Consider the following 24,314-nt stretch of genomic DNA (forward strand, 5'->3'; position numbering starts at 1 on the left):
TTACATATTGATCTAACCCATTTCTAATAATCTGTGTAGTCCACGAGGTGGCTTATCAGGGAAGATCTTAACCTGCGTCTGTCTGGAGTGGGAGAACCATGGCGACTCTGACTCAGCTTCTTTCTCCCAGCATTATGTTCTGTTTTCTCTGCCTACCTAAGGATTGGCCTATCAAATGGGCCTAGGCAGTTTCTTTATTAATAAGAGATCACTCCCACATCATTTCCCCTTTTTCTGTTTAAACAAAAAAGAAAGGCTTTAACTTTAACATAGTAAAATTACATATAACAAAAGTTATCAAGTAAGAATTACAGTTACAATATTTATATCTACTTTATCTTTAATCATAACTAAGGAAAACTATAACTATCTATCCATTCTTCAACTCCATCAAAGACTCCAGAAGGATATAATATTACCTAAGCAAACAAGAAGTAAGTAACTTCTAAAATTCTAGAAATGACAGAGACATCTCGCTGCCTGTACAGTCACCCAAAGTTCCTCTGTACCGTTGGGGCATCCATCTTTGGCCTACAGGCCCATAGTATCCAGCAGACATTTCCATGAAGCAGGAATTTTCAAAGACAGTTCAGTCACTTTCTGCTGTGTCCTGCAGAATGTCTCACAGACTCTCATGAATCAGGAACCCCGAAAGATCATCTCACATTTAGGCAAGTTCAGCAGTCCTCTCTCTGCGGGTTCTCTGTGTCCAGTTTATGCAACAGTCCAGGCAAGAACAGTTTCTTGCCCAAATGGCTATCAAACTCTATAAGGAGCCTCTTCAATGCCCATCTTCCTCTTGAAGTAGCTGGAGCTGCCAGGAGCAGACATGTCTCATTGCCATGAAAAACCCTAAGTTATTAAAATATTTTAAATGCCATATTTTGCAGTCTTTGAGAGATATGAAGAATGTCTATCTAACTGAAATATATCTCTATATATCTAGAAAATCTAACTAACATGACTACAAGCTTTACTATTATTGATGATTATCCATTAGCAAGCTATATTTCCTATTATACATTACATTTTAAATGAACTACATAATCACAATACCTTAATCAAGATCAGAAATACATATACATATAACAAAATTGACATTAAAATACCAATGCAAATTATTTATATCTATATCATCTCCCCCTTTAAATGTAAAAGAACATTTATAAGCAATATTTGGGAACATGGGCGCAGTTTTTTCTCCCCAAACTTCTTCCTGCTGAATGGGGGCGTTGTTAATTAGGTCTTTCATGGTATAACCTGTGTGCCAGGGTCATCTCAGTTGGCAGTTGAGTGAAGTAATTTTTTGAGGGCAACCTTTCAGGAGAGGGTGGTCTATCATACCATATTGGGACAGAAGCAATCCATAGAGTCTCATCCTCTGTGAAAACAAAAGAATACTCTCTCCAAAGCATCATATCCTTAGACCCAAATTCTGAAGTCATAATACCCTCATGAAATCCATTCTGGTTTAGCTTGGCAGCCCATGTAATGAAATGTCTCTCTGTACTTAGCTCCTTTACATAAGTCAAAAACTTTAAAGAAAACACAATGTATATAATCCAGACTCTCTGTGAATTTTCCATTTTTACATGGCTTATTTTCCTTTATTTCTTTTAATCTGTGAGTATCTGTACTCTGTCTCTTTAAAGACTTTACCCCCCTTTTTTTTAAGACATCAACTTCACTCTTTATATATTTTTCTTCTCTCTCCCAAGCCCACATACATTCATCCAACACTGTGACTCATCCAGTGGTCTTCTATGTCTGAATTCTGTTCTATTGTGAATCTGTAATTTTTTTTACTATCCAGGACTACTTTGTTTTGTGCCTTTAAATCACTAAGCGCTTAAGAATCTAAGCTGTGACATTCCTAGGTCAAAAACAGGTACTGCAGGCTAGCCCTGCCCAGTCCAACATGGCAGAGCCACTTGTGACTGAATCAGTTGCGCCTCTGAGCTGCAGGGTGAAGAGCTGCTCTGGATGTTGGCTCCACTTCTCTCCAATTTCAAAATGGAGGACGTACCATTTTTTACTAGCTCTGGGGCCGCCAGGTAGGAGCCGCACTCAGCACTTTAACTCTGAGACTGAGCGTGCAGCACAGAAACTCTTTTCATTCAAGTTACAGCCAAATCTGACACGCAGAGCACTGCGCAGTCTGAAAACACATCTCTGTATGGTGGCAGGAATCCACCATGCTCTTCCACCTGCCTAAGCCTGATTCGGCTGTCTGCCCAGGTGCAGGCGGAGAGTGCTGAGTCATCGGCAGGGTCTCAGAGCACTCTCCTTTCTCCTTTCGATCCCAAGCTGGAACAGAAACATCCAGTCCCATAAAAGCCATTGAAATGCTTTAAAGCCAGAGTTTGCACTGGCGGCACAGCCCCAGGAAGCCGCGCTTTAAAATGACCCAGCGTTTTTTTTTTTTCTGCTGCTGTTGCCAAATCAGGAAATCTCTCTATAGCATGCCACCAACAAACAGCAAAAATCTGTGTTAAACTCTCTCTCCCTTATTTTTAAGCCTTCTCAGGTTTTTAAGTCCATCACTTTGGGTGCCACTCTGTTGAGCTATGAAGAGCGGGGCTGCATCCCGCCACCTGGCTAGCTTTACCCAAAATAATTACACGGAAACTGTATTCATTTAAACACTGCTTGGCCCATTAGTTCCAGCCTCTTATTAGCTAGCTCTTACATATTGATCTAGCCCATTTCTAATAATCTGTGTAGTCCACTGAAGGCGTAAGTCACAAACAATGCCACACCAACTTGGGATTATGATTAATAGGGTGATATTTATTTAAAGGGGAAAAAACTTACAGATCACTGTCAGCCCTCTGCGTAACCAGGAAGGAAGTCAAGTCACCGGCGGAGCAGGAAGTGAAGAGAAGAGAGGAGAGGGAAGTGGCCGCTTTTTTAAAGGGAGAGAGACCACACCCCAAGGGGCTGGTATCTCAGCGGCGATAGGCTGGAGGAGTGGGAGGACCTCCCGTAACACCTCCCCCTTCTGTTTAAATAAGAGAGTTCTAAACCTACTATGAAATTATATACAATAAGTACAAATATCCTATTCTAACTAGCTTAGGTCTTGTATAATAAATAACTTGGCCAAGTCATGAGAGAAAAGTAACTACATCTATATAGTCTTCAACCCCATCGAAGATCTGAGAAGGGAAATAATGTTACCTGGTTAATTAGGAAGTTCAGTAAAACAACTTCCAAAACATGCAACAAATCACAGAGACAACTAGCTACCTAGGCAATCACCCAAAGTCACATTAGCAGCGTTGAAGCAACCAACTTTGGCTAAGGCCTAACATAACTGACACACCATTTTCAAAGGCAAGCAACTTTTCAAAACTATCTTACCCTGTCTTGGCAGGATAAGACAGCCCTGTTTTATCCATTGATGCACGCTCTGTATCTTTGTCAGTGGTTGAGGTATGGGCATTTCTTTGCCCCAAGGCCAGTTCTGCCAAAAGGAAAGGCTCCAGGTGGAGTGTCTTTGGTGCTCAACATTCTCTCGGGAATAGAGTGGTGTTGCCAGGAGCAATTGTGTCTCACTACCACAAAACTCTGAGTTAGATTAAAGGCCATTTTCTACAGCTCTTTGAAGAAGTTGAAGACTATCTATCTATACTGAGTATAATCTCTATATATCTAAAGAACCTGATTAGTCTAATTATAAATGACAAACTTAGATGACTATTAGTCTATATAATTCTCAATATCTATCTAACTTAAAGATTAAGACAATAAACAACTGTGAAACAAATGAGGACAATGACCTCCAAATATAAACAATGTACAAATATACATTGCAGTAGGTAAATATATATCAATACACAAACATTATATAAGTATCTTAATCAGAGGTAGAAATGTACACAGCAATATGGTAAATATATACAATACAATATATGTCAATACATAAAAATGTTTTAAACAGAGGTAGAAACATGAATGCATACAATAGTCAATACAATTTAACTTTGTATCAATATACAAGAATCTATATCAATATATTTGTCTAACAACAGTAACTCACAATTACAAATCTATTATCCCATCATCCCTCTTTTTTTTTTTTTTTTTTTTTCAAAATGATCCCTGAGCTTATAAAATTCCTCCCCCAACCCTCAATCGTATACTAATTATAATCAACCCCTAAATGATGTCCCTAAACCCAAGGGCAAACTTTACTGGGAGAGGGGACGTCGTCCTCTAGAATTACTTCCAGCTGTCATGGGGGCGACGTTCTTTCTGGGGGATCCTGTGAAAGTAAAATGATGGTTAAATTTCAAGATCAATGTCTTTTAAAATTGCCAATAGTCTCTGAGTATTTTGTGCAGGTCTGGCCAAAATGTTGTATAAGATGTGCACCATTTCAGCTAACCAAGTTGGAACTGTCTTGTGCAGCTGGTATCCAAAGCAGGTCTTGTTGTAGCGCTATCAGTATCATGACGTCATATCAACCAGGTGGAGTTGTTGTTATGGGGCCCCATCTTCTGCCTGGAAACTTCAAATGTCACTTCAGGAAAAACTCATTGTTCATTATGAAAAACTTAAGCATTAATCATATAGACATATATAGACATATATATATTCAATGAAAGACATGATAGATATATTCAATGAAAAGTATGATAGATATGAAGAAAAGCAAAGATGTTTTCTAAACTCATATTTCTTTCTGTCCCACATCATGGCTCTTGACATGAGACAGAAACTCCAGAAACTCTGGGTTTTTCTCTTACTAACAGGCTTGGAATTGGAGAGGGACTGAGCCAGAGTCCAACTTCAAAACCAGCTTTATAAATTTAGAAATATGGTTTAATATTACTTACACAACCCATTCAGTTTTCTTGATATTTCCTATCGGGCAGGTATTTTTCCATCTGTCAGTATCCAAACATCCAGGGTCCCTTGAATTTCTCAAAGATGAGTGTTTTCCTGTGGAGATAAGAACAGAACCCTGCCCCCATTCTATATGTTTTTCTTACCACCTGTATGAATATAATCATTGTGGATGAGTTGTCATTTCTCCTTTCCAAGAGGTTTCTCTTCTTCAAATCGAAACTTTATTAATTTTGATGGTATCCACAATTTTTCTTCTCCTGTGGAAACAAGAGCAAAACCCCTTCCCCAACGTAGCACATCTCCTGGCTTCCACTGAGAGGTCAGCACATCTTTGAAATAAATCGGTTGATTTAGTTCAGCAGACTTTTCCATTATCCAATGTCTTTCTGCTGCTGTCGTTCCTTTCTCATTAGCGTTAAGAAAATTCAAGGTTAATAAAGCATTATGTAATCTATTTCTGGGGGTATTTTCGGTCCCTTTCTGTTTGTTCAGCATATCCTTTATAGTACGATTTGATCTTTCTATAACTGCCTGACCTGTAGGATTATTTGGTATACCTGTAATGTGTTTTATATTATAATAATCAAAAAAGCGTTTCATTTTCTTAGATACATATGCTGGACCATTGTCTGTCTTTATTTGTGCAGGTATACCCATGATGGCCATAACTTCCAATAAATGTGTGATTACTGAATCAGCCTTTTCTGAGCTCAGGGCAGTAGCCCATTGAAAACCTGAATACGTGTCTATGGTGTGGTGTACATATTTTAATTTACCAAATTCTATAAAGTGGAACACATCCATCTGCCAGATTTCATTTCTCTTAGTGCCCTTTGGGTTACTCCCTGCAGGCAACGGTGTTTGATTATAGAAAGAACAAGTAGGACATCTCTTTATAATGTCCTTAGCTTGTTGCCAAGTAATGGAAAATTCTTTCTTTAGGCCTTTACTATTGACATGATGCTTCTTATGAAATTCTGAGGCCTGCAACACACTTCCAATCAATAATTGATCAATCTCAGCGTTGCCTTGGGCTAGAGGACCAGGCAGACCTGTATGGGACCGGATGTGTGTTATGTACATCGGACAAAGCCTGTTCCTGATTATGTCTTGTACCTGGATAAACAATGAAGTCAACTCTGTGTCATCTGGTATAAATTCAGCGGTTTCAATATGCAAGGTAACTCTTTCTGCATATTGTGAATCTGTAACTATATTAAGAGGTTCTTTAAAATCCCTTAGCACCATAAGAATGGCATATAATTCTGCCTTCTGGACAGAATTATAAGGGCTTTGTTCCACCTTACTCAATTCTTCTGACTTGTAACCTGCTTTCCCTGATTTATTTGCATCAGTATAGAACGTACGGGCTCCAGTTATTGGAGCATCACGTACAATTCTAGGAAGAATCCAAGAAGTTCTTTTTATGAGGTTAAGTCTACCACTTTTGGGATAGTTGCTATTAATTTCTCCCAAAAAATTAGCACAAGCTCTTTGCCACGGTTCATTGTCTTCCCATAACTTTTTTATTTCTTCAGTAGTAAAAGGCACTATAATTTCTGCTGGGTCTATACCTGCTAGTTGACGAAGTCTCAGCTTACCTTTTATAATTAATTCAGAGACTTTTTCCACATAAGTTTTTAATTTTTTACTTGGTTTATTAGGTATAAATATCCACTCTAAAATAATATCTTCCCTCTGCATTAGAATCCCTGTAGGAGAAATTCTGGAAGGCAATATGACTAGGATGCAGCTAAGATTTGGGTTCACCCTATCCACATGTGCCTCCTGTAATTTTTCCTCAATCATTGTCAGTTCCTTTTCTGCTTCAGCTGTCAGTTCTCTTGGACTATTCAAATCTTTATCACCATCTAAGGTTTTGTTTAAATGAACTATTAGATCAGGTGTTATCCCAACAGCTGGTCGTAGACTGGAAATGTCTCCTAACAATCTTTGGAAGTCATTAAGAGTCTTTAACCGGTCTCTCCTAATTTGTGCCTTTTGCGTTTTAATTTTCTCTAACCCTATTCTGTAACTTAGGTAATTAATAGAATTTCCTCTTTGAATCTTTTCAGGGGCAATTTGTAATCCCCACCTAGGCAAGACTTTCTTTACTTCTTCAAACATCCTTTCTAAAGTATCTTTATTTGGATCAGATAACAAGATGTCATCCATGTAATGATAAATAATGGACTTGGGGAATTGTTTACGAATTATTTCCAATGGCTTACTTACAAAATATTGGCACAGTGTAGGACTATTGAGCATATCCTGTGGGAGGACAGTCCATTGATATCTCCTATTGGGCTGAGAATTATTATAAGTAGGCACTGTAAAGGCAAATTTTTCTCTATCCTTTTCTTGTAACGGTATAGTGAAAAAACAATCTTTCAAATCAATAACTATAAGAGGCCATCCTTTTGGTAACAGAGAAGGCAAAGGAATTCCAGATTGTAGTGAGCCCATAGGTTGAATTACTTTGTTGACAGCTCTTAGATCTGTCACCATTCTCCATTTACCAGATTTCTTTTTTACAACAAACACAGGAGAATTCCAAGGGCTGGTTGATTCTTCAATGTGGTGAGCATCTAGTTGCTCCTGCACCAGCTGTTCCAATGCCTGTAGTTTATCTTCAGCTAGAGGCCACTGTTTGATCCATATTGGCTTCTCAGTTAGCCATTTTAAAGGTAGGGCTGTTGGTACCTCTAAAGGTTTGGTATTTGCTGTATGTTCTTGTACAGCCTGAATGGCTAGTGACCTTTTTCCATAATACCTCATCATATACTTCCCAGAATTATGAGTTCCTGGAACTACAGGAATGTTAATCTGGGTATTCCATTGCTGTAGCAGGTCACGGCCCCATAAATTTATGGCAATATTGGCTATATATGGCCTTAGTCTTCCTATTTGCCCTTCGGGCCCTATGCATTCAACCCATCTTGTGCTTTGTTTTACACGAGATAGGGTTCCAATTCCCAGGAACTGAACATCTACCTCTTGAAGAGGCCAATTCGGATGCCAAGATTCTGGGGTAATAATACTTACATCCGCACCTGTGTCTAATAAGCCTTCAATAAAAGTGCCATTTATACAGACTCTTAGCTTTGGTCTTTGATCATTAATAGAAGTCTGCCAAAATATACGTTTACTCTGTCCAACTGGGTTTTTTGACTCATCCTCCACATGGATTTCATCATTTAGACCAGTATTACTTTTTACAGCAGAAATTGGAGCTTTTAATTTTCTTGGTGAGGCACGTTCTCCACTGTGACTGGGAATGACTGGGCCACTGTTGGCTTGGGGGCCTGCGAGAGGCCCCTCAAGGAGTTTCCCGACGGTATCGGGTTGCCTTGTTTGTCTGTTGTTGACCTGCATTCATTGGACCAATGTCGGCCTTTACCGCATCTCCTACATATACCTGAAGGCCTAGGTCTCCTATCTTTGTCATTCCCAGAGGAGATAATATTCCTAGAAATTCTGTGCCTGCAATCCCTTTTCAGATGTCCTAATTTACCACAATTAAAACACCTGGCAGTTTGATGTCTCCTCATTGCTGTGGAAATCGCTTCTCCTACCCAAGATTCATCGTTATAGCTAAACGTCTCAACATTCATCGTATGCTGAATCCATTCATCCATAGGTGCTGATCTAGACTTTAAAGGCCCAATTATCTTTTTGCATTCTATGTTTGCATTCTCAAAAGCTAGAGATTCAAGAAGTATTCGTCTAGCTTCTGGGTCTGTTACCCCTATGTCCAGAGCCTTAATTAATCTTTGCAAAAAGTCAATAAAGGGTTCTCTCTGTCCCTGCCTAATTCTGGTATATGATTCAACCCTTTTTGCTGGATCTTGTATCCTATTCCAAGCATTTAAAGCTGCTTGGTGACATAGACACAGTACTTCATCATCATAAAGAGCTTGGACCTGTGGATCAGCATATTCTCCTGCACCAAGAATTTGATCTTGGGAAACCTCAATACCTTTTGCTCTTCCTTGCTGTTCCATATGTTTGGATTCTTCTCTAAAATAAATTCCAAACATCAAGGAAGGTCCATTATCTAAAACTGCAGACACTAACTGATGGAAATCATGGGGGGTAGCTCTAGCATTAGAAGCCCAAGTCCTTATCATTTCCTTTACGTATGCAGAGTGCAAGCCAAAATTAACAATAGCTTGCTTAATTTCTTTTAGATCATTCATTGCTATTGGCGTCCATCTAGCTTCTCTGACTCCCTTTGAGCCTTTAGAAGTTGACGCTTTGTCAGAATTAAGTATAGGGTATGCTGCTAAAACCTTTGGTAAGCCAGTTCTAATAGCTGGTGTTGGCATTGTATCCTGTCCTTGTGCCTTATTACTCTGTTCACCAGCTCCAATCATTTCTTCAATCATTTCAAGTCTTCTTATTATTGTCTTTATTATTGTCTCTTTTGAATCCTGAATCTCCTGACCTGCATGAGTTTCTAGTAAAGATTGTATGGTTCTTAGGAGTGCCATGATCTTCCTAAATGATAGAATATTCAAAAGAATACTGAAACCTAGTAACCAGTAAATTAAGTTATCCCCATAGTCATATAAACCTTGCATGATATAACCCATTGTATTGGTAACCAGAACAGTAAAATTCGCGTTGGAAACGAGAACTGCCATATTACCTATTATCCAGCAGGTGGCGCTGTTGCCAAGTCTCGACGAAAACACGGTCCTGTTTCAGAGTCCGCCTAGTATTTGTTAAAAACTGGAAAATGTAAGTTGCTCAACAAAGTAAATGTAATTAAATCAATTCCAGAGATGGAACCAGAAACCTAGAATCCAGGGGTAGAGAAGAGCAATCTGGAAGCTACTTATGCCTCCACGTGACAGAGTCACCCTGAGGGGTTGCAGCTTTCAGCAACCGCGTGCTCTGGTTCGCGCCACTTAAGAGCTGTGCTTGCAAGGGAGATTTGAAAACGACTCAGAAAAGAGCAAATCACGCGGGCAGAGACTACGCGGGCCTGTGGAGTTTAAATCCACAGGCAGCAGCTGAGGAAGCAAGGGCTCCCGCCAAGCCGAACAAGCGCCCGCCAAGCCGAACTTGCGGCCGCCAAGCCGAACTTCCGGCCGCCAAGCCGAACTCGTGGCTGCGAGCCGGGAGAGGTTCTAAAACCAAACGTTGGGCGCCAAATGAAGGCGTAAGTCACAAACAATGCCACACCAACTTGGGATTATGATTAATAGGGTGATATTTATTTAAAGGGGAAAAAACTTACAGATCACTGTCAGCCCTCTGCGTAACCAGGAAGGAAGTCAAGTCACCGGCGGAGCAGGAAGTGAAGAGAAGAGAGGAGAGGGAAGTGGCCGCTTTTTTAAAGGGAGAGAGACCACACCCCAAGGGGCTGGTATCTCAGCGGCGATAGGCTGGAGGAGTGGGAGGACCTCCCGTAACAGTCCACGAGGTGGCTTATCAGGGAAGATCTTAACCTGCGTCTGTCTGGAGTGTGAGAACCATGGCGACTCTCTGACTCAGCTTCTTTCTCCCAGCATTATGTTCTGTTTTCTCTGCCTACCTAAGGATTGGCCTATCAAATGGGCCTAGGCAGTTTCTTTATTAATAAGAAATCACTCCCACATCAATATGGCATTGAAAATGTTTGTCTTCTGTAGTGAACTGTGACCATTCTAAACAATGACCCATGGAGTCTCCAAAAGTATGATGATTCCGCCTGGATTGTGGCAAAGCCATTAAGCTAACAAACACTGCTGAAAAATCAGCTTTGAACTACAAACTGTTCAGGACAAGTTTAAGATGGTTAGCCGAGATGGTCCAGCCTCACATCTCCAGCCAGGACTACAATAAGCCCTGCACTTTCCCATCACACCAAGACTGGACAATAGCTATCTATGTCTTCACTGGGCAGGTTGGGAGTGATTCTAGACAATGCCCATCTGCTGCATCACCTCTTTGATCGTCCATAAACAGTTTTTAGAAAGCATTGTGACTATCCAGGCGATGGTGGCGCACGTCTTTAATCCCAGCACTCAGGAGGCAAAGACAGGTGGATCTCTGTGAGTTTGAGGCCAGCCTGGTCTACAAGGGCTAATTCCAGGATGGGCACCAAAGCTACAGAGAAACCCTGTCTTAAAAAACCAAAAACAAGCCGGGCGGTGGTGGCGCACGCCTTTAATCCCAGCACTCGGGAGGCAGAGGCAGGTGGATCTCTGTGAGTTCGAGACCAGCCTGGTCTACAAGAGCTAGTTCCAGGACAGGCTCCAAAGCCACAGAGAAACCCTGTCTCGAAAAACCAAAAAAAAAAAAAAAACAAAAAACAAAAACAAAAGAAACATTGTGAGTTTTTCCTTTCAATAATTTATTTTAATCTTTCCCAAAAGCAAGTTCACCAATTTTTTCTCTCAGGACTTGATCATTATCTCAATTTTCTCAAGGCCCCATAAAGATGCTATTACCCCCAGACAACAGGAAGTAATTTTAAGAACATGACACCCACATTCCCAGATGTGGGATAGGTGGTTTCTGGTCATTCAGTGGATTATAGATGTTTAGCATTGTTCGGGGGTTTAGTTGCAAGTTGTTATTGGTCACAGCGAGGGAGGAAACTGAGCAAAGGAGATTTTGTTCTGAAAAGCAAAAGGTGGATATAGGAATGATAGGGTAAAAGGGTAGATTACTGAATCTACTTTTTTAAAAAAGATTTTATTTATTTATTATGTATACAACATTCTGCCTCCATGTATGCCTGCAGGCCAGAAGAGGGTGCCAGATCTCATTACAGATGGCTGTGAGCCACCATGTGGTTGCTGGGACTTGAACTCAGAACCTCTGGAAGAGCAGCCAGTGCTCTTAACCACTGAGACATCTCTCCAGCCCCTGAATCTACTTTTTTTTTTTTTTTTTTGGTTTTTTCGAGACAGGGTTTCTCTGTGGTTTTGGAGCCTGTCCTGGAACTAGCTCTTGTAGACCAGGCTGGTCTCGAACTCACAGAGATCCGCCTGCCTCTGCCTCCCAAGTGCTGCTGAATCTACTTTTAAACTAAAAAAAGCAACTGCTAGTCTTAAATATTTTACATCGGTATAGATTTTTGTATATTGATACAAATTTAAGGTTATTTTTGTTTTAACATATACATATATATGTATATGTTTCTACCCTTGTTTAAGGTACTGAACCTATGTAGCTAATTTTAAAATGTAAAGTTCTAATCCTTAAACGTTATTATTGCAAGCTGTTTAGGACAATTAAAAAATGTAGGTTAGTAGTTAGTCATCTATAACAATTAATGTGTGGCCATGTTAGGTATATTTTCAAGGTCAGACAGAGATATAGTTTAGATAGACAGATGGTCTTCAAACACTTCAGAGACCTAAAGAATATGGCATTGGGGCTGGAGAGATGGCTCAGAGGTTAAAAGCACTGACTGCTCTTCCAGAGGTCCTGAGTTCAATTCCCAGCAACCACATGGTAGCTCACAACCATTTGTAATGAGATCTGGTGCCCTCTTCTGGAATGTGGGCATACATGCAGACAGAACACTGTATACATAATATATAAATAAATCTTTTTTAAAAATTAAGAATATGGCATTTAAGATATTTTAATAACATACGCTTTTTATGACAGTTAGACACGTCTGCTCCTGGCATCGCTGATTTACTTTAAAATGAATGATGGGCATCAGAGAACCTCTGTATGGAGTTTTCTCTCATTGTGGCAAAGTTAGCCACTAAGCTACTGCTTCAGTTGCTGACAGTCTGCTGTCTAAACTAGCCAAGCAGGACACAAAAGAAAATGACTGCTGAACTTGGCCCAGACAAGGTAGGTCAGTCCTTCAAAATTCCTGCTTCACAGCAAAGTGTGCCAGATAGTCCAGGTCTGTAGGTCAAAGATGGATGCTCCAATATCACAGAGGAAGCAGAGTGACTGCCCAAGCAGTCAAGTGTCTCTGCTGTTTCTATAGTTTTAGGATTTGTTTCCTCCATACTTCCTGTTTACTCAGGTAATAGTATATCCTTCTCAGGTCTCTGATAGTTAGACCAGATAGAGTTAGTGTTCCTCGTTACCAAATTCAGAAAACTCACAAAAGAGGTGTAAAGTGTATCAGGTTGAGAGACATCAAAGCTTAAATTGTTTATCTAAGAAAATGTTTTGAAGCCTAAAAAGACAGTTTTAGGTTAGTAATACAAGTCATGATAGAAAGTGAATTAGATATAAAACTTTGGATTCACCAAGATAGGATAGAAAATGGAGTTATTTTCTCTGAATTTGCTAAATGCAAATGGATGGGACATTGTAAAAGTAATCTTACAGTTCTTATTGTATATAGTTTTACTATGTTAGAGGTAGAACCTTCCCTTTTCATTTAGACAAAGGGGGGAAATGTGGGATATTTTGTTTGCACTCCGACACTCCTGTGACTGACAATAAAGTTTATTTTGAATCAGAGGGCAGAGCTCGCTACAAAATTAGCTCTTGAGGTTTTGGAGGACTGAAGACATGTAGAGAGACACAGGAAGCAGGAGGGTGGGACTTAGAAAGATGCTTGACCTTTCTGGAGCAAGGAAAATGAAAGAGAAGTGGTCACTGGTCACTTCTCCACTGCTTCTCTGATCATTCAGGTTCTTACCCCGATATCTGACTCTTGAGTTTTATTGATAAAGAATAACTAGATAAACGGTTCAAAAACCAAAACAATTCACATAAAGAAGCAAATAGATAAAATACAAAAAGGTAGAAACATGAGTTTCTAAAGACAATTCAAAGCTGTTAGAACCTGTGGGATGGCCTGGTATGGCGACTCAGGTTTGCAATGGAGGCTGGGGCTAGCCTGGGCTAAACGGTGTCTATCCTGGGGATGTCACTTGGGGTAGATTACTTACTAATATGAGCAAGGTGTTGGGTTTGAGTCCCCAGCACAATATAATGGGCAGTGGATCAAACTAAACAGAATTATTTTGAACCATGTGTGCCCCATACTATGGCACTTTCACAGATTAGATGGAGTTAGATGGAAAAAGAAAGATTCTAACAGCTGAGACAGAAAGACAGAGGGGAAAGAGGCAGAGAAGAGAAAAGGGGGAAGAAAAAGGCATGGGGTTGGGGTGCCCCTTTCCCTGCAGCTCAGCTGTAGCACTGGCCTAGACTACATAAACCCTGGATCCAATCCACAGGGCAGAACAATGTTAATTTTTCCCTGGTAGTTGAATTTCAAAGACAGAAGAGAGGAAGGGAAACCATGTAAGACATAGTCTCTACAGCCACATGGAAGGTAACAGTGTACAGTGGTGGGGGACAGAGGGAGATGTCATGGAAGGTCACGCTGTTGTCTGTGATGGAGGCAGTGGAGGATCCATGGAAGGTCACTGTGTCTGTGATGGAGGCAGTGGAGGATCCATGGAAGGTCACTGTGTCTGTGATGGGGGCAGTGGGGGATCCATGGAAGGTCACTGTGTCTGTGATGGGGGCAGTGGGGATCCATGGAAGGTCACTGTGTCTGTGATGGGGGCAGTGGGGGATCCATGGAAGGTCACTGTGTCTGTGATGGGGGCAGTGGGGGATCCATGGAAGGTCACTGTGTCTGTGATGGAGGCAGTGGAGGATCCATGGAAGGTCACTGTGTCTGTGATGGAGGCAGTGGAGGATCCATGGAAGGTCACTGTGTCTGTGATGGAGGCAGTGGAGGATCCATGGAAGGTCACTGTGTCTGTGATGGGGGCAGTGGGGGATCCATGGAAGGTCACTGTGTCTGTGATGGGGGCAGTGGGGATCCATGGAAGGTCACTGTGTCTGTGATGGGGGCAGTGGAGGATCCATGGAAGGTCACTGTGTCTGTGATGGGGGCAGTGGGGGATCCATGGAAGGTCACTGTGTCTGTGATGGGGGCAGTGGGGGATCCATGGAAGGTCACTGTGTCTGTGATGGGGGCAGTGGGGGATCCATGATGCTGATTTGGAGTTGGAGAAATGTAAGCACCTGGCAAGGTGACACTCAAGGATGAAGCGTTCAAGGGAAGCCGGGGTATACAGAGAGATCCTGATTTGACAGTCAGGATGGAGGGAGGGCAGGGAAGTGGGAGAAAGGGGAGAAAAGACACAGAAAGGAGGGGGTGGGGGAAAGTGGGAAGAAAAAGAGGTGGTAGAGATAAGGGGATTCCAGCAGGTTAATGACCCCACCCTTTAATCTCAGCACTTGGGAGGTAGAGTCTGAGTAATTCAAGTTTGTCTTCAGCTAAGGAGCAAAGTTCAAAACCAACCTGGGCCCCTTGAGATTGGTTCTTAAAAGGAAAAAGAGAAAGAACAGTAGCAGGGACGTGGCTTAGTGGTTGAGAGCTCCTCCTGCCTTCCAGAGGACCCGGTTCATCATGCACACCGGAAGTCCAGCTCAGAAGACCCAACGTCCTCGTCTGGCCTCCATGGGCACTTACACATAAGTAAAATAATCAAATAAATCTTTATTTAAAAGTGTGTGTGCAGCCGGGCGGTGGTGGCGCACGCCTTTAATCCCAGCACTCGGGAGGCAGAGGCAGGCAGATCTCTGTGAGTTCGAGGCCAGCCTGGTCTACAAGAGCTAGTTCCAGGACAGGCTCCAAAACCACAGAGAAACCCTGTCTCGAAAAACCAAAAAAAAAAAGTGTGTGTGTGTGTGTGTGTGTGTATGTGTGCTCCAGGCCTGCACCGCCATATCCAACTCAAGTCTAGCTTTAATCAGTGAGCAGAAGAATGAACTTGGGCAGTTCTTTCAATGCGCCCCCTCCTCTCCCTTCCTAAATGGGAAAAGGCATGGGGCAGATGGACACTCTCTCAAGCCAAAAGAATAGGACATTTTAGCAAAAAACTCCAGTTTTTAAAAGCAGTCTTGTTCTGCCCATGATTATTTTAGACATTAACTCCTTACGGAACCTCTTGCTTCCTCATAGACCCTCACAAGCACACTTCACCCTGGTGTTGGCTTCTTCTGGGCCACTGCTGGGGAGCAGAGTCAAATTTTTGCAAAAGTAACTAACTAGGTTCTACTTCCCAGCAGAACAGGAAGAGAACCAGAACTCCTCTGGAAGAGGCTGCCTTGTGGAGACAGGAGGGGAAAATGGGACCTTCATATACCCCTTTTAGAAGGAACTGGCGATAGAAGTAGAGCCCAGAGTTTGGCACATGTCACCTCTGAGCCACACCCTTCCCCCACACAGATTTTTCTGATACCCGACAGATGTCATGTTTAGAAGCGCGTTTCTCTGCATACCCTCCTGAGTGTTGAAGGTTGTAATTCTGGGTATGGGCACAGGAAGTAGCCCTGAGAGGCTACAAAACACAGTCTCTCTGGCACTGCATGGGAGTGTCCCAGGGGAGTGGGGAGGACGGGCCAGTCAGGCAAAGGTTAGGGAGGAAAGGAGCCAGGCAGAGGCCCGGAATGACTCCAGGAAATGTTTAGATTTCTCCACCAGGAGGGAGGGCAAACAAACTTTTCCCCCCAAGCCTTCTGGGCAGCTCTGAGCACTCTGCAGAGCAGACTGTGAAGAAGAAGCAGGAAAGAAAAATCCTCTCACGGCTGGATCCAGCAATTCCAGGGCAGCACACATCCCATCGGACACCAGAGCGTATCCCAGAAAGGTCCATGTGTGGAAAACAGTTTGCACTTCAGAGCCTGGCCCAGCCACAACCTTCACCCCTGCCGGGGACATGGAGCTTGTGATCCAGGCTGAGGAAGAGAAAGGGCCTGCTCCAGGCTTTCGTTTCCTGGCTGAAGTTTCTCTTGTGGGTGCAGCGTCTGCATCCCAGGGTGATGAGGTTAAGGGCTCAGCGGCAGTGGGAGTGGTAGTATTCCGATAGCCCTTGTGCCGGTCACCCGAGGACATTCATCCTCTCTCCGACTGCCATGGACAACGGGTCGTGCTGTCTCATCGAGGGAGACCCCATCTCCAAGGTGATGCCACCGCTACTCATCCTGGCCTTCGTGCTTGGTGCCCTGGGCAACGGGATAGCGCTGTGTGGTTTCTGCTTTCACACGAAGACCTGGAAACCGAGTACTATTTACCTTTTCAACTTGGCCGTGGCTGATTTTCTCCTCATGATCTCCCTACCTTTGCGGACAGACTACTACCTCAGACGGAGGCACTGGGCCTTTGGGGATATTCCCTGTCGCCTGGTGCTCTTCATGCTGGCCATGAATAGGGCGGGGAGCATTGTCTTCCTCACTGTGGTGGCTGCCGACAGGTATTTCAAAGTGGTCCACCCCCACCACCCGGTGAATGCCATATCCAACCGGACAGCAGCTGCGGCAGCCTGTGTGCTCTGGACCTTGGTCATCTTGGGGACTATGTACCTTCTCATGGAGAGTCACCTGTGTGTGCAGGAAACAGGGTCATCTTGTGAGAGCTTCATCATGGAGTCAGCCAACGGGTGGCATGATATCATGTTCCAGCTGGAGTTCTTCCTGCCTCTAGCCATCATCGTGTTTTGCTCCTTCAAAGTTGTCTGGAGCCTCAGACGGAGGCAGCAGCTGGCCAGACAGACTCGGATGAAGAGGGCCACCCGCTTCATCATGGTGGTGGCTGCTGTGTTCATCACGTGTTACCTGCCCAGTGTGTTAGCCAGGCTCTATTTCCTCTGGACAGTGCCCTCCAGTGCCTGTGACTCCTCTGTCCACACAGCCCTCCACGTCACCCTCAGTTTCACCTACCTGAACAGCATGCTGGACCCTCTCATCTACTATTTCTCAAGCCCCTCGTTCCCCAAGTTCTATACCAGTCTCAAAATCTGCAGTTTGAGACCCAAACGCCCAGGACACTTGAAGACACAGAGGTCAGAAGAGATGCCGATTTCCACCCTCTGTCGTCAGAGCTCCGTCGATGGGGCAAATAGCTCCCAAAGGCTGTCAGAGGGGCAGTGGGATCTCCAAGTGTGTTGAATGGCGTTAAGGCAAACAGCCCAACCACAAGGCGGAGGGATGGGCAACTGTGAGTTAAATGGGTGGGGACTTCAAAAATGCCACCGCTGTTTCTCAGCTGTGTCTTTCTCTCAGGTGGAAATGAATTCCATGTCATTCTGCCTTTTCCAGAAGGGTCCAGTTGCTTGAAGTGAGTTAGTTGTGTTTAAATATTCTTATTGCTATGGTAAGAGGATGTCACACGTGTGTATGTGCATGCATGTGTGTGCATGTGTGTGTGCGTGTGTATGTGTGTGTGTGAAGAAAAACATGTGTTGGGTTAGGAACTGCTCAGAGCCTCTGTCACTTTACATGGCTGAGAATATGGTCTTGTTCTTGCTCTGAGAAAGTTAATGAACTTGATAACTTGTCAGTATTTCCTGGGCTGAAAATAAATTGAACCTGGACTGGGTGGATACACTTCTGTCCAGCTGAGTGAGACCCTTTACACGGGGATGCTGGGTCCTGGTTGTGTTTCATCTTCCCTGGGGAGCCTCTGTATATTTCCTTTCCAGTGTTTGAACTTCCAGGTAGCCCAGGAGGACAGCAAAAAGAATCTACCCTAACTTTACAGCTTCATACGTTTCTGATTTTAGGTGGTTTGGTTTTGCCTGTTTGTTTGCTTTTCAAAGAAGATGCTGGGGGACTCGACAAACCAGTCTAGTTTCTCCAGCTTCCCATTCATTCATTCATTCTCCATTCCTTGTTGAATTTGTATTGTGCAGCCCAGCACTATCTCGTATCCCCATCTGTTTTGTCTTTGGTGCTGGGCAATGAACTTGGGGCCTTACAAGGCCTAGGCGAGCACTCACCACTGAACTCCGTTCTCAACCCCTTGCTCCCAGTTTAGCTGGAGCTTTGTTTGCCAACTCTTGGGAGGCTGTGAAGTTCTAGGGGGCGGCCAGAGACATTTCATCTCGGCTCCCTTTTGGTGAACAGTGTCTAGCCAATCGTCAGGATCTCCTCCTGTTGTGGCCTCCCTCTGCTCACGTGTTCCCAGATACTGCCTGGAACTCTCACCACTAGATGATTTTGTGAAGCGCAGGCGGCTCCTGTCCCAGAGGAAGGAAAACAGATCCCGTGTCAAGCTCAGCTCCTCTTCCAAAGGGGTGACAGGTGCCAGTCATCCTTCTGTTCGCACTTTCTCCGATTCCCAGAGCATTCTCCCCCAGCAGGGACCTTGACAACTTTTATGTCTTTAGCCTGAGACACTCCTCTAGGCTCTCCACACTGTTTCCCTTGCCAGAAGCGGTGTACAGCCTGGTAGCCAAAACCATGGTCTGGCTACAGGACTGGCAAGATGGCTCATGGGTTAAGGAGCCTGCTGCCAAGATGCCAACCTGAGTATCCCTGGGAGCCATGTGGGAAGGAGAAAACAGACTCCCAAAGGTTGTTCTCTGGCCTATGCCCCCCTCCACACACACATGCTCACACACACAATTAATTAATTAATGTGATAACAATTACACTTGTTATAACAATTGGCTGCACAGTCAAGTGGATCTCAGTTTGAATCCTAGTCAAACATTTATTAGACAAGCGCTCTTAGGGGAGAGTTTATATAACCACATTCAGTTTTGGTTTCTCCATTTGTCCAAGAGAAGTACTAGTGCCTCCAAAGGGTTAGGGCAAAGTCAATGAGTATACAATCTTGACTCATAAGGACTTTGTTTTACTCTTTCGTCCCAAGTGCCTAGCAGGACCTGCTTATAACAGACGTAAATAAATGTTTGTTGAATGACTGTGTGCACGTAAAGAATGAGACCCTACATCTGGCTATGAGTTTTCAAAGATGACCTAACGACATCACATGTGGTTTGTGGTTGTTTTTAAGCTCGGAGGGTAGTTTTTTTTTTAATATTTATTTATTTATTTACTATGTATACAATATTCTGTCTGTGTGTATGTCTGCAGGCCAGAAGAGGGCACCAGACCTCATTACAGATGGTTGTGAGCCACCATGTGGTTGCTGGGAATTGAACTCAGGACCTTTGGAAGAGCAGGCAATGCTCTTAACCACTGAGCCATCTCTCCAGCCCTCGGAGGGTAGTTTTTATTCAAGTTGAAAAGAAAAACTCCATGGCAGGCAAGCTGTACATCTCAGCAGATGGAGAAGGGAGACAGAGAGGGAGAAGAGAGAAAGCCGCTGGCTTTTCTCAGTCGTCACAGAGTGGATGAGCGGCCCCACAGTGAGGAGGAGGGAGACAGAGAGGGGGAAGAGAGAAAGCTGCTGGTTTTCTCAGTAGTCACAGAGAGCATGTGCGGTCCCATAGTGGGGAGGAGGGCTTCAGATAAAGAATGGAAGAGCCCGGAGTGCCAGCAACAGGATGTTTGGACTCTAGAGTGGTCAAAAGAAAGAGACAGGAAAGGAAAAGGGAACTTTGTGTAAGCCTGGACTCAGAACCTCATGGTGACCCTGCAGTGCCTGCCACGTGAGCACACGGCACACAGAAAGTCCATAGAAAGAAGCGGACACACGAGAGTCAAGTGTCCCTAAGCAGCTACTCCGTTGTTACTGCCTGACTTCTGCTTCCTAGGAAGGAGTCAAGCCAGGAAGTCCTTCCAGCATCAAATCAAGGACCACATATCCTCTTTGTCTTTTACTTTATTTTCTTCACACTATCATTATTATTACTATTATTTTGTTTTTGAAAAGGGGGTTCACTACATAACCCTGGCCTGGAACTTGCTGGTCTTTGGGGGTTTTTTGTTTTGTTTTTTGAGACAGAGTTTCTCTGTGTAACCCTGGCTATCCTGGAACTCACTATGTAAACCAGGCTATGCTTGAACTCAGAGATCTGCCTGCCTTGGCCTCCTGAATGCTGGAATTAAAGGTGTGCACCGCCACCACCCAGCTAACTTGCTGGTCTTGAACTTGAGATCTACTGGCCTCTGCCACATGATTGCAATCTGTGGAAACTGGCTCGGGAGCTATTTCAGTAAGTGAAAAGCCTACCACACCGTCCCGAGGACCTGAGTTCAGTCATAGAACTCATAGGGTAGCACAAGCTTTTAATCCCAGAGTTGGGGAGGCAGAGACAGAAGACAGTAGAGGCTCACTGACCAGCCTAGCTGAATGGGTAAGCCCGAGGACTCAGTGAGACTGTCTCCAAAACAAAACGACGGCAAAGCAAACAGGCAAACACGGTAGGGGCTGATGTGATCACTCAGTGGGTGAAGGCCCTCACCATCAAGGCCTGAACATGATCCAGCCAGAAACTTGGGCGGCAGAAGGAGAGAGCTGACCCCTGTAGTGTGTCTCTGACCTCCTCTTGTGTGTTCACACATGCGTGTGCACACAAGAGCATACACATACACACGCATACTAAACAAACACTTTTTTAACGTCCCTCCTGAGGAATGACCCCAGAGGTTGGTTTCTGGCCTCCACCTCCACTCGCATGAGAATCACATGTTTATCCTACATGCAAAAATAAACAGAAATCTGTGAAAACCCCGGCTTTTAACTCAACCCTGGGGCGCCATGTTTCACTCCTTTGTTGCTTGATCCTAATAAAAATGGATTTTGAAAGAAAGCATGCCTCTCAAGTGTGGCTATCGCTCAGAAACTTCTCTGAAGTGGCCTTCCAAGGGAAGGAACTAAAGGCCCAATCCCCAGAAGCCCACGGCAGGCCTGTGGACAGAGGTTCTCACCGCAAAGCAGCCAGAGCAAGCTGGAAGCCAGGAAAATGAAACAAGACCTCAAGGATAGCCTTGACTCTCCGTGCACTTCCCCTTTGAAGCTGGCGAGTGTGACACAAAGCCTGTCTTACCAGAAAGTGTTCTTGAGAACTGGGGCGTGGGGCTGTCTGAAACAGGAAAACAATGGGTTTAGAGGAAATGATTCCCTTCCCCGGGAAAGCAAAAACCTATATAAAAAGAAAATGACAATTGTTTTTAATTGACCTTGACAATGGAAAATAAATGAGTTCTGGAACACCCTCAGAATAGATGTTCTTAACTTATTTTATTTTATTTTTGAAACAGGGTGTCTCTATGTAGCCCTGACTGGGCAGGAACTCTTTGTATTTACTAGGCTAGCCTCGATCTCAGGGATCTACTTGCTTTTGCCTCTTAAAGATTTATTTATGTATTAAGTATACAGTGGTCTGCCTGCATATGTCCCTGCAGGCCAGAAGAGGGCAGCATATTTCATTACAGATGGTTGTGAGCCACCATGTGGTTGCTGGGAATTGAACTCAGGACCTTTGGAAGTGAAGCCAGTTCTCTTAACCTCTGAGCCATCTCTCCAGCCCCCCATTGCCTTTGCCTCTTGAAGGCTGGGATAAAAGGTGTTTGCTAGGGCTGTGAGATGGGCTCTGTGGTTAAAAACACTAGCTTTGGGGCTGGAGAGATGGCTCAGAGGTTAAGAGCACTGACTGTTCTTCCAGAAGTCCTGAGTTCAATTCCCAGCAACCACAGGGTGGCTAACAACTATCTGTAATGAGATCTGGTGCCCTCTTCTGGCATGCAAGGATACATGTAGACAGAACACTGTATACATAATAAATAAATCTTATATATATATATATATATAAAAAACCTGTCTACACTTGTAGAGGATCTAGTGCTGTGGGATAACAACACTCTTGTACACTGTAAAGATTTGTCACTCGTACTGATTTAATAAAATGCTGATAGCCAGTAGCCAGGCAGGAAGTATAGGTGGGGTGACCAGACTAAGAGAATTCTGGGAAGAGGAAAGGCAGAGAGACTCAGTCACCAGTCAGGCACAGAGGAAGCAAGATGAGACTGCCTCACTGATAAAAGGTACCAATCCACGTGGCTAAACATAGACAAGACTGGTGGGTTAATTTAAGTTGTAAGAGCTAGTTAATAATAAGCCTGAGCTAATAGGCCAAACAGTTTATAATTAATATAAGACTCTGTGTTTTTCTTTGGGACTGAATGGCTGCGGGACTGGGCATGACAGAAACTTCTGTCTATAATCAAGGTTCAATTCCCAGCACCCACCACTCAGAACAACTTATAACTCTAGTTCTGAGGGATCCAACATCCACCCCATGCCCCCACAAGTACTGCATGAACATGGTAATCTTAAATAAAAGCAAAACACCAATCACAACAAACAGGTCAATTAAAAAATATATATTTTTGAAAAAATCTTCATCAACATGCCTTACCCTTTAATTAAAGGAAAAATGGTTATGACAAGGTTTGAAGTAATGCATGCATAGTGCCTGGAGGGATTAGACCTCTGGCGCATGAAGAGTTAAACCAGTTGTTAAAGCTTTTGTAAGGGAAGCGGGGCTGTGTTGCAAGGTTGGGCCTTGCTGGCCTCTGAGCCTTCAGCTCCACATGGAATGATGCAAGACCCCGTTCTCACTATGGGCGCATCCCAGGCTGCAGAGCTGGTTCTGCAGTCTGCAGGATGTAATTCAAAATGGAACTTTTAAGTCCCCCCTTTTAAAAAGCATTGTAGAGTCTCAAGACAGCACTAGGCATAGGGCACACGCTTACAACCCCTGGATTGGAGAGAGAAGTCTGCACCAAATTATGGGTTAGATCCCCAGCCTGCATAAACTGGGAGTGGAAGCTTACGTTGGATTTCCATCACTCAGGAGGTAGAGGCAGGAGGATTAGAAGTTCAAAGTTGTTCTTAGCTATATAGGAAGTTCTAGGTCAGCCTTGAACTATGTGAGAGCCTATCTCAGTAAATGAATACAGAAAGAATTCTTTTTTTCTCACTTCCCTTCCTCACTGTATTTTTTATTCGTATTCACAAATACGTATATGCTTATACGTGGATTTATACCGTAGATATGTTTATACACACCGGTCAGTGCAACTAATGCTCTCTCTGCCACTTTATTTCCCCTGCTAGATCTCCTTTGTTAGAGCCCCAGGGCTGTCATGTCCCCTACCAGCCACAAGAGCCTTCAGAGTCCTGTACTGTCTGCAGTGGGAGATCTTCCAAAATGTCCTCCAAGAAATTGGGCTTCCTGCCGCTTGACACTATGAGTGTCTGCTGTCTCCATGGAACATGAAGCCTTGCCGTGATGTGGTAAGAGAGGTATCCGGAGATTCCCAAGCCCAGCTTTAAGAAGGTCTTCTTGTGGACTTCTGAAAACCCAGCGAAGCCCACGCACAGCCCAGCCTATGCCATGCACAGAAAACACATTACAGGGTCACATGAAGAAGCCACCCTAAGAAGCAGACAGTCATGCGAAGAGAGCAAGGAACCCATCTGTCAGGATTTGTCCTCGTGTCTGCTGGGGACACACTTCTGGGTGTCTGGGAAGGTCTTAGGGAGGGTAAGGGAGAAGGTTAGACCGACCCTAAGTATGGGCAGCCCCACTCTACTGGCTGGAGGGTCACACTGATAAAAAGGAGAAAGCTGCCTCAAATTCATCTCGCTCTGCTTCCCGACCGCTGGTCTGTGGTGACTACCTGCCCCAACACTGTGAGCCAAAACCAAACCGAAGCCTTAAGTTGCTTTTGTAGTGTATTTTGGAGCAGCAAAAAGAAACAAAGGAACCCACACTTCTTCAGTGTAAATCTAGCCTAGGCCCTAGCTGAAAGCCCCCAGGGGA

General features: G+C 43.8%; 1 protein-coding gene across 1 annotated transcript; it reads left to right on the forward strand.

Moving 5' to 3' along the window:
- Positions 1-16,225: 16,225 nt before the first annotated feature.
- Hcar1 (hydroxycarboxylic acid receptor 1) lies at positions 16,226-21,758 on the forward strand. The gene has a single exon (XM_075979168.1). It carries the CDS (start codon positions 16,711-16,713, stop codon positions 17,740-17,742), a length of 1,032 nt encoding a protein of 343 aa, XP_075835283.1. The 5' UTR covers positions 16,226-16,710; the 3' UTR covers positions 17,743-21,758.
- Positions 21,759-24,314: the final 2,556 nt, after the last annotated feature.

The sequence above is a fragment of the Microtus pennsylvanicus genome, chromosome 1 (assembly GCF_037038515.1).
Source record: "Microtus pennsylvanicus isolate mMicPen1 chromosome 1, mMicPen1.hap1, whole genome shotgun sequence".
NCBI lineage: Eukaryota > Metazoa > Chordata > Mammalia > Rodentia > Cricetidae > Microtus > Microtus pennsylvanicus.

What these genes read in the sequence shown, in the direction of transcription:
- Hcar1 (XM_075979168.1), top strand. Translation starts at nt 16,711, where the DNA reads ATGGACAACGGGTCGTGCTGTCTCATCGAGGGAGACCCCATCTCCAAG.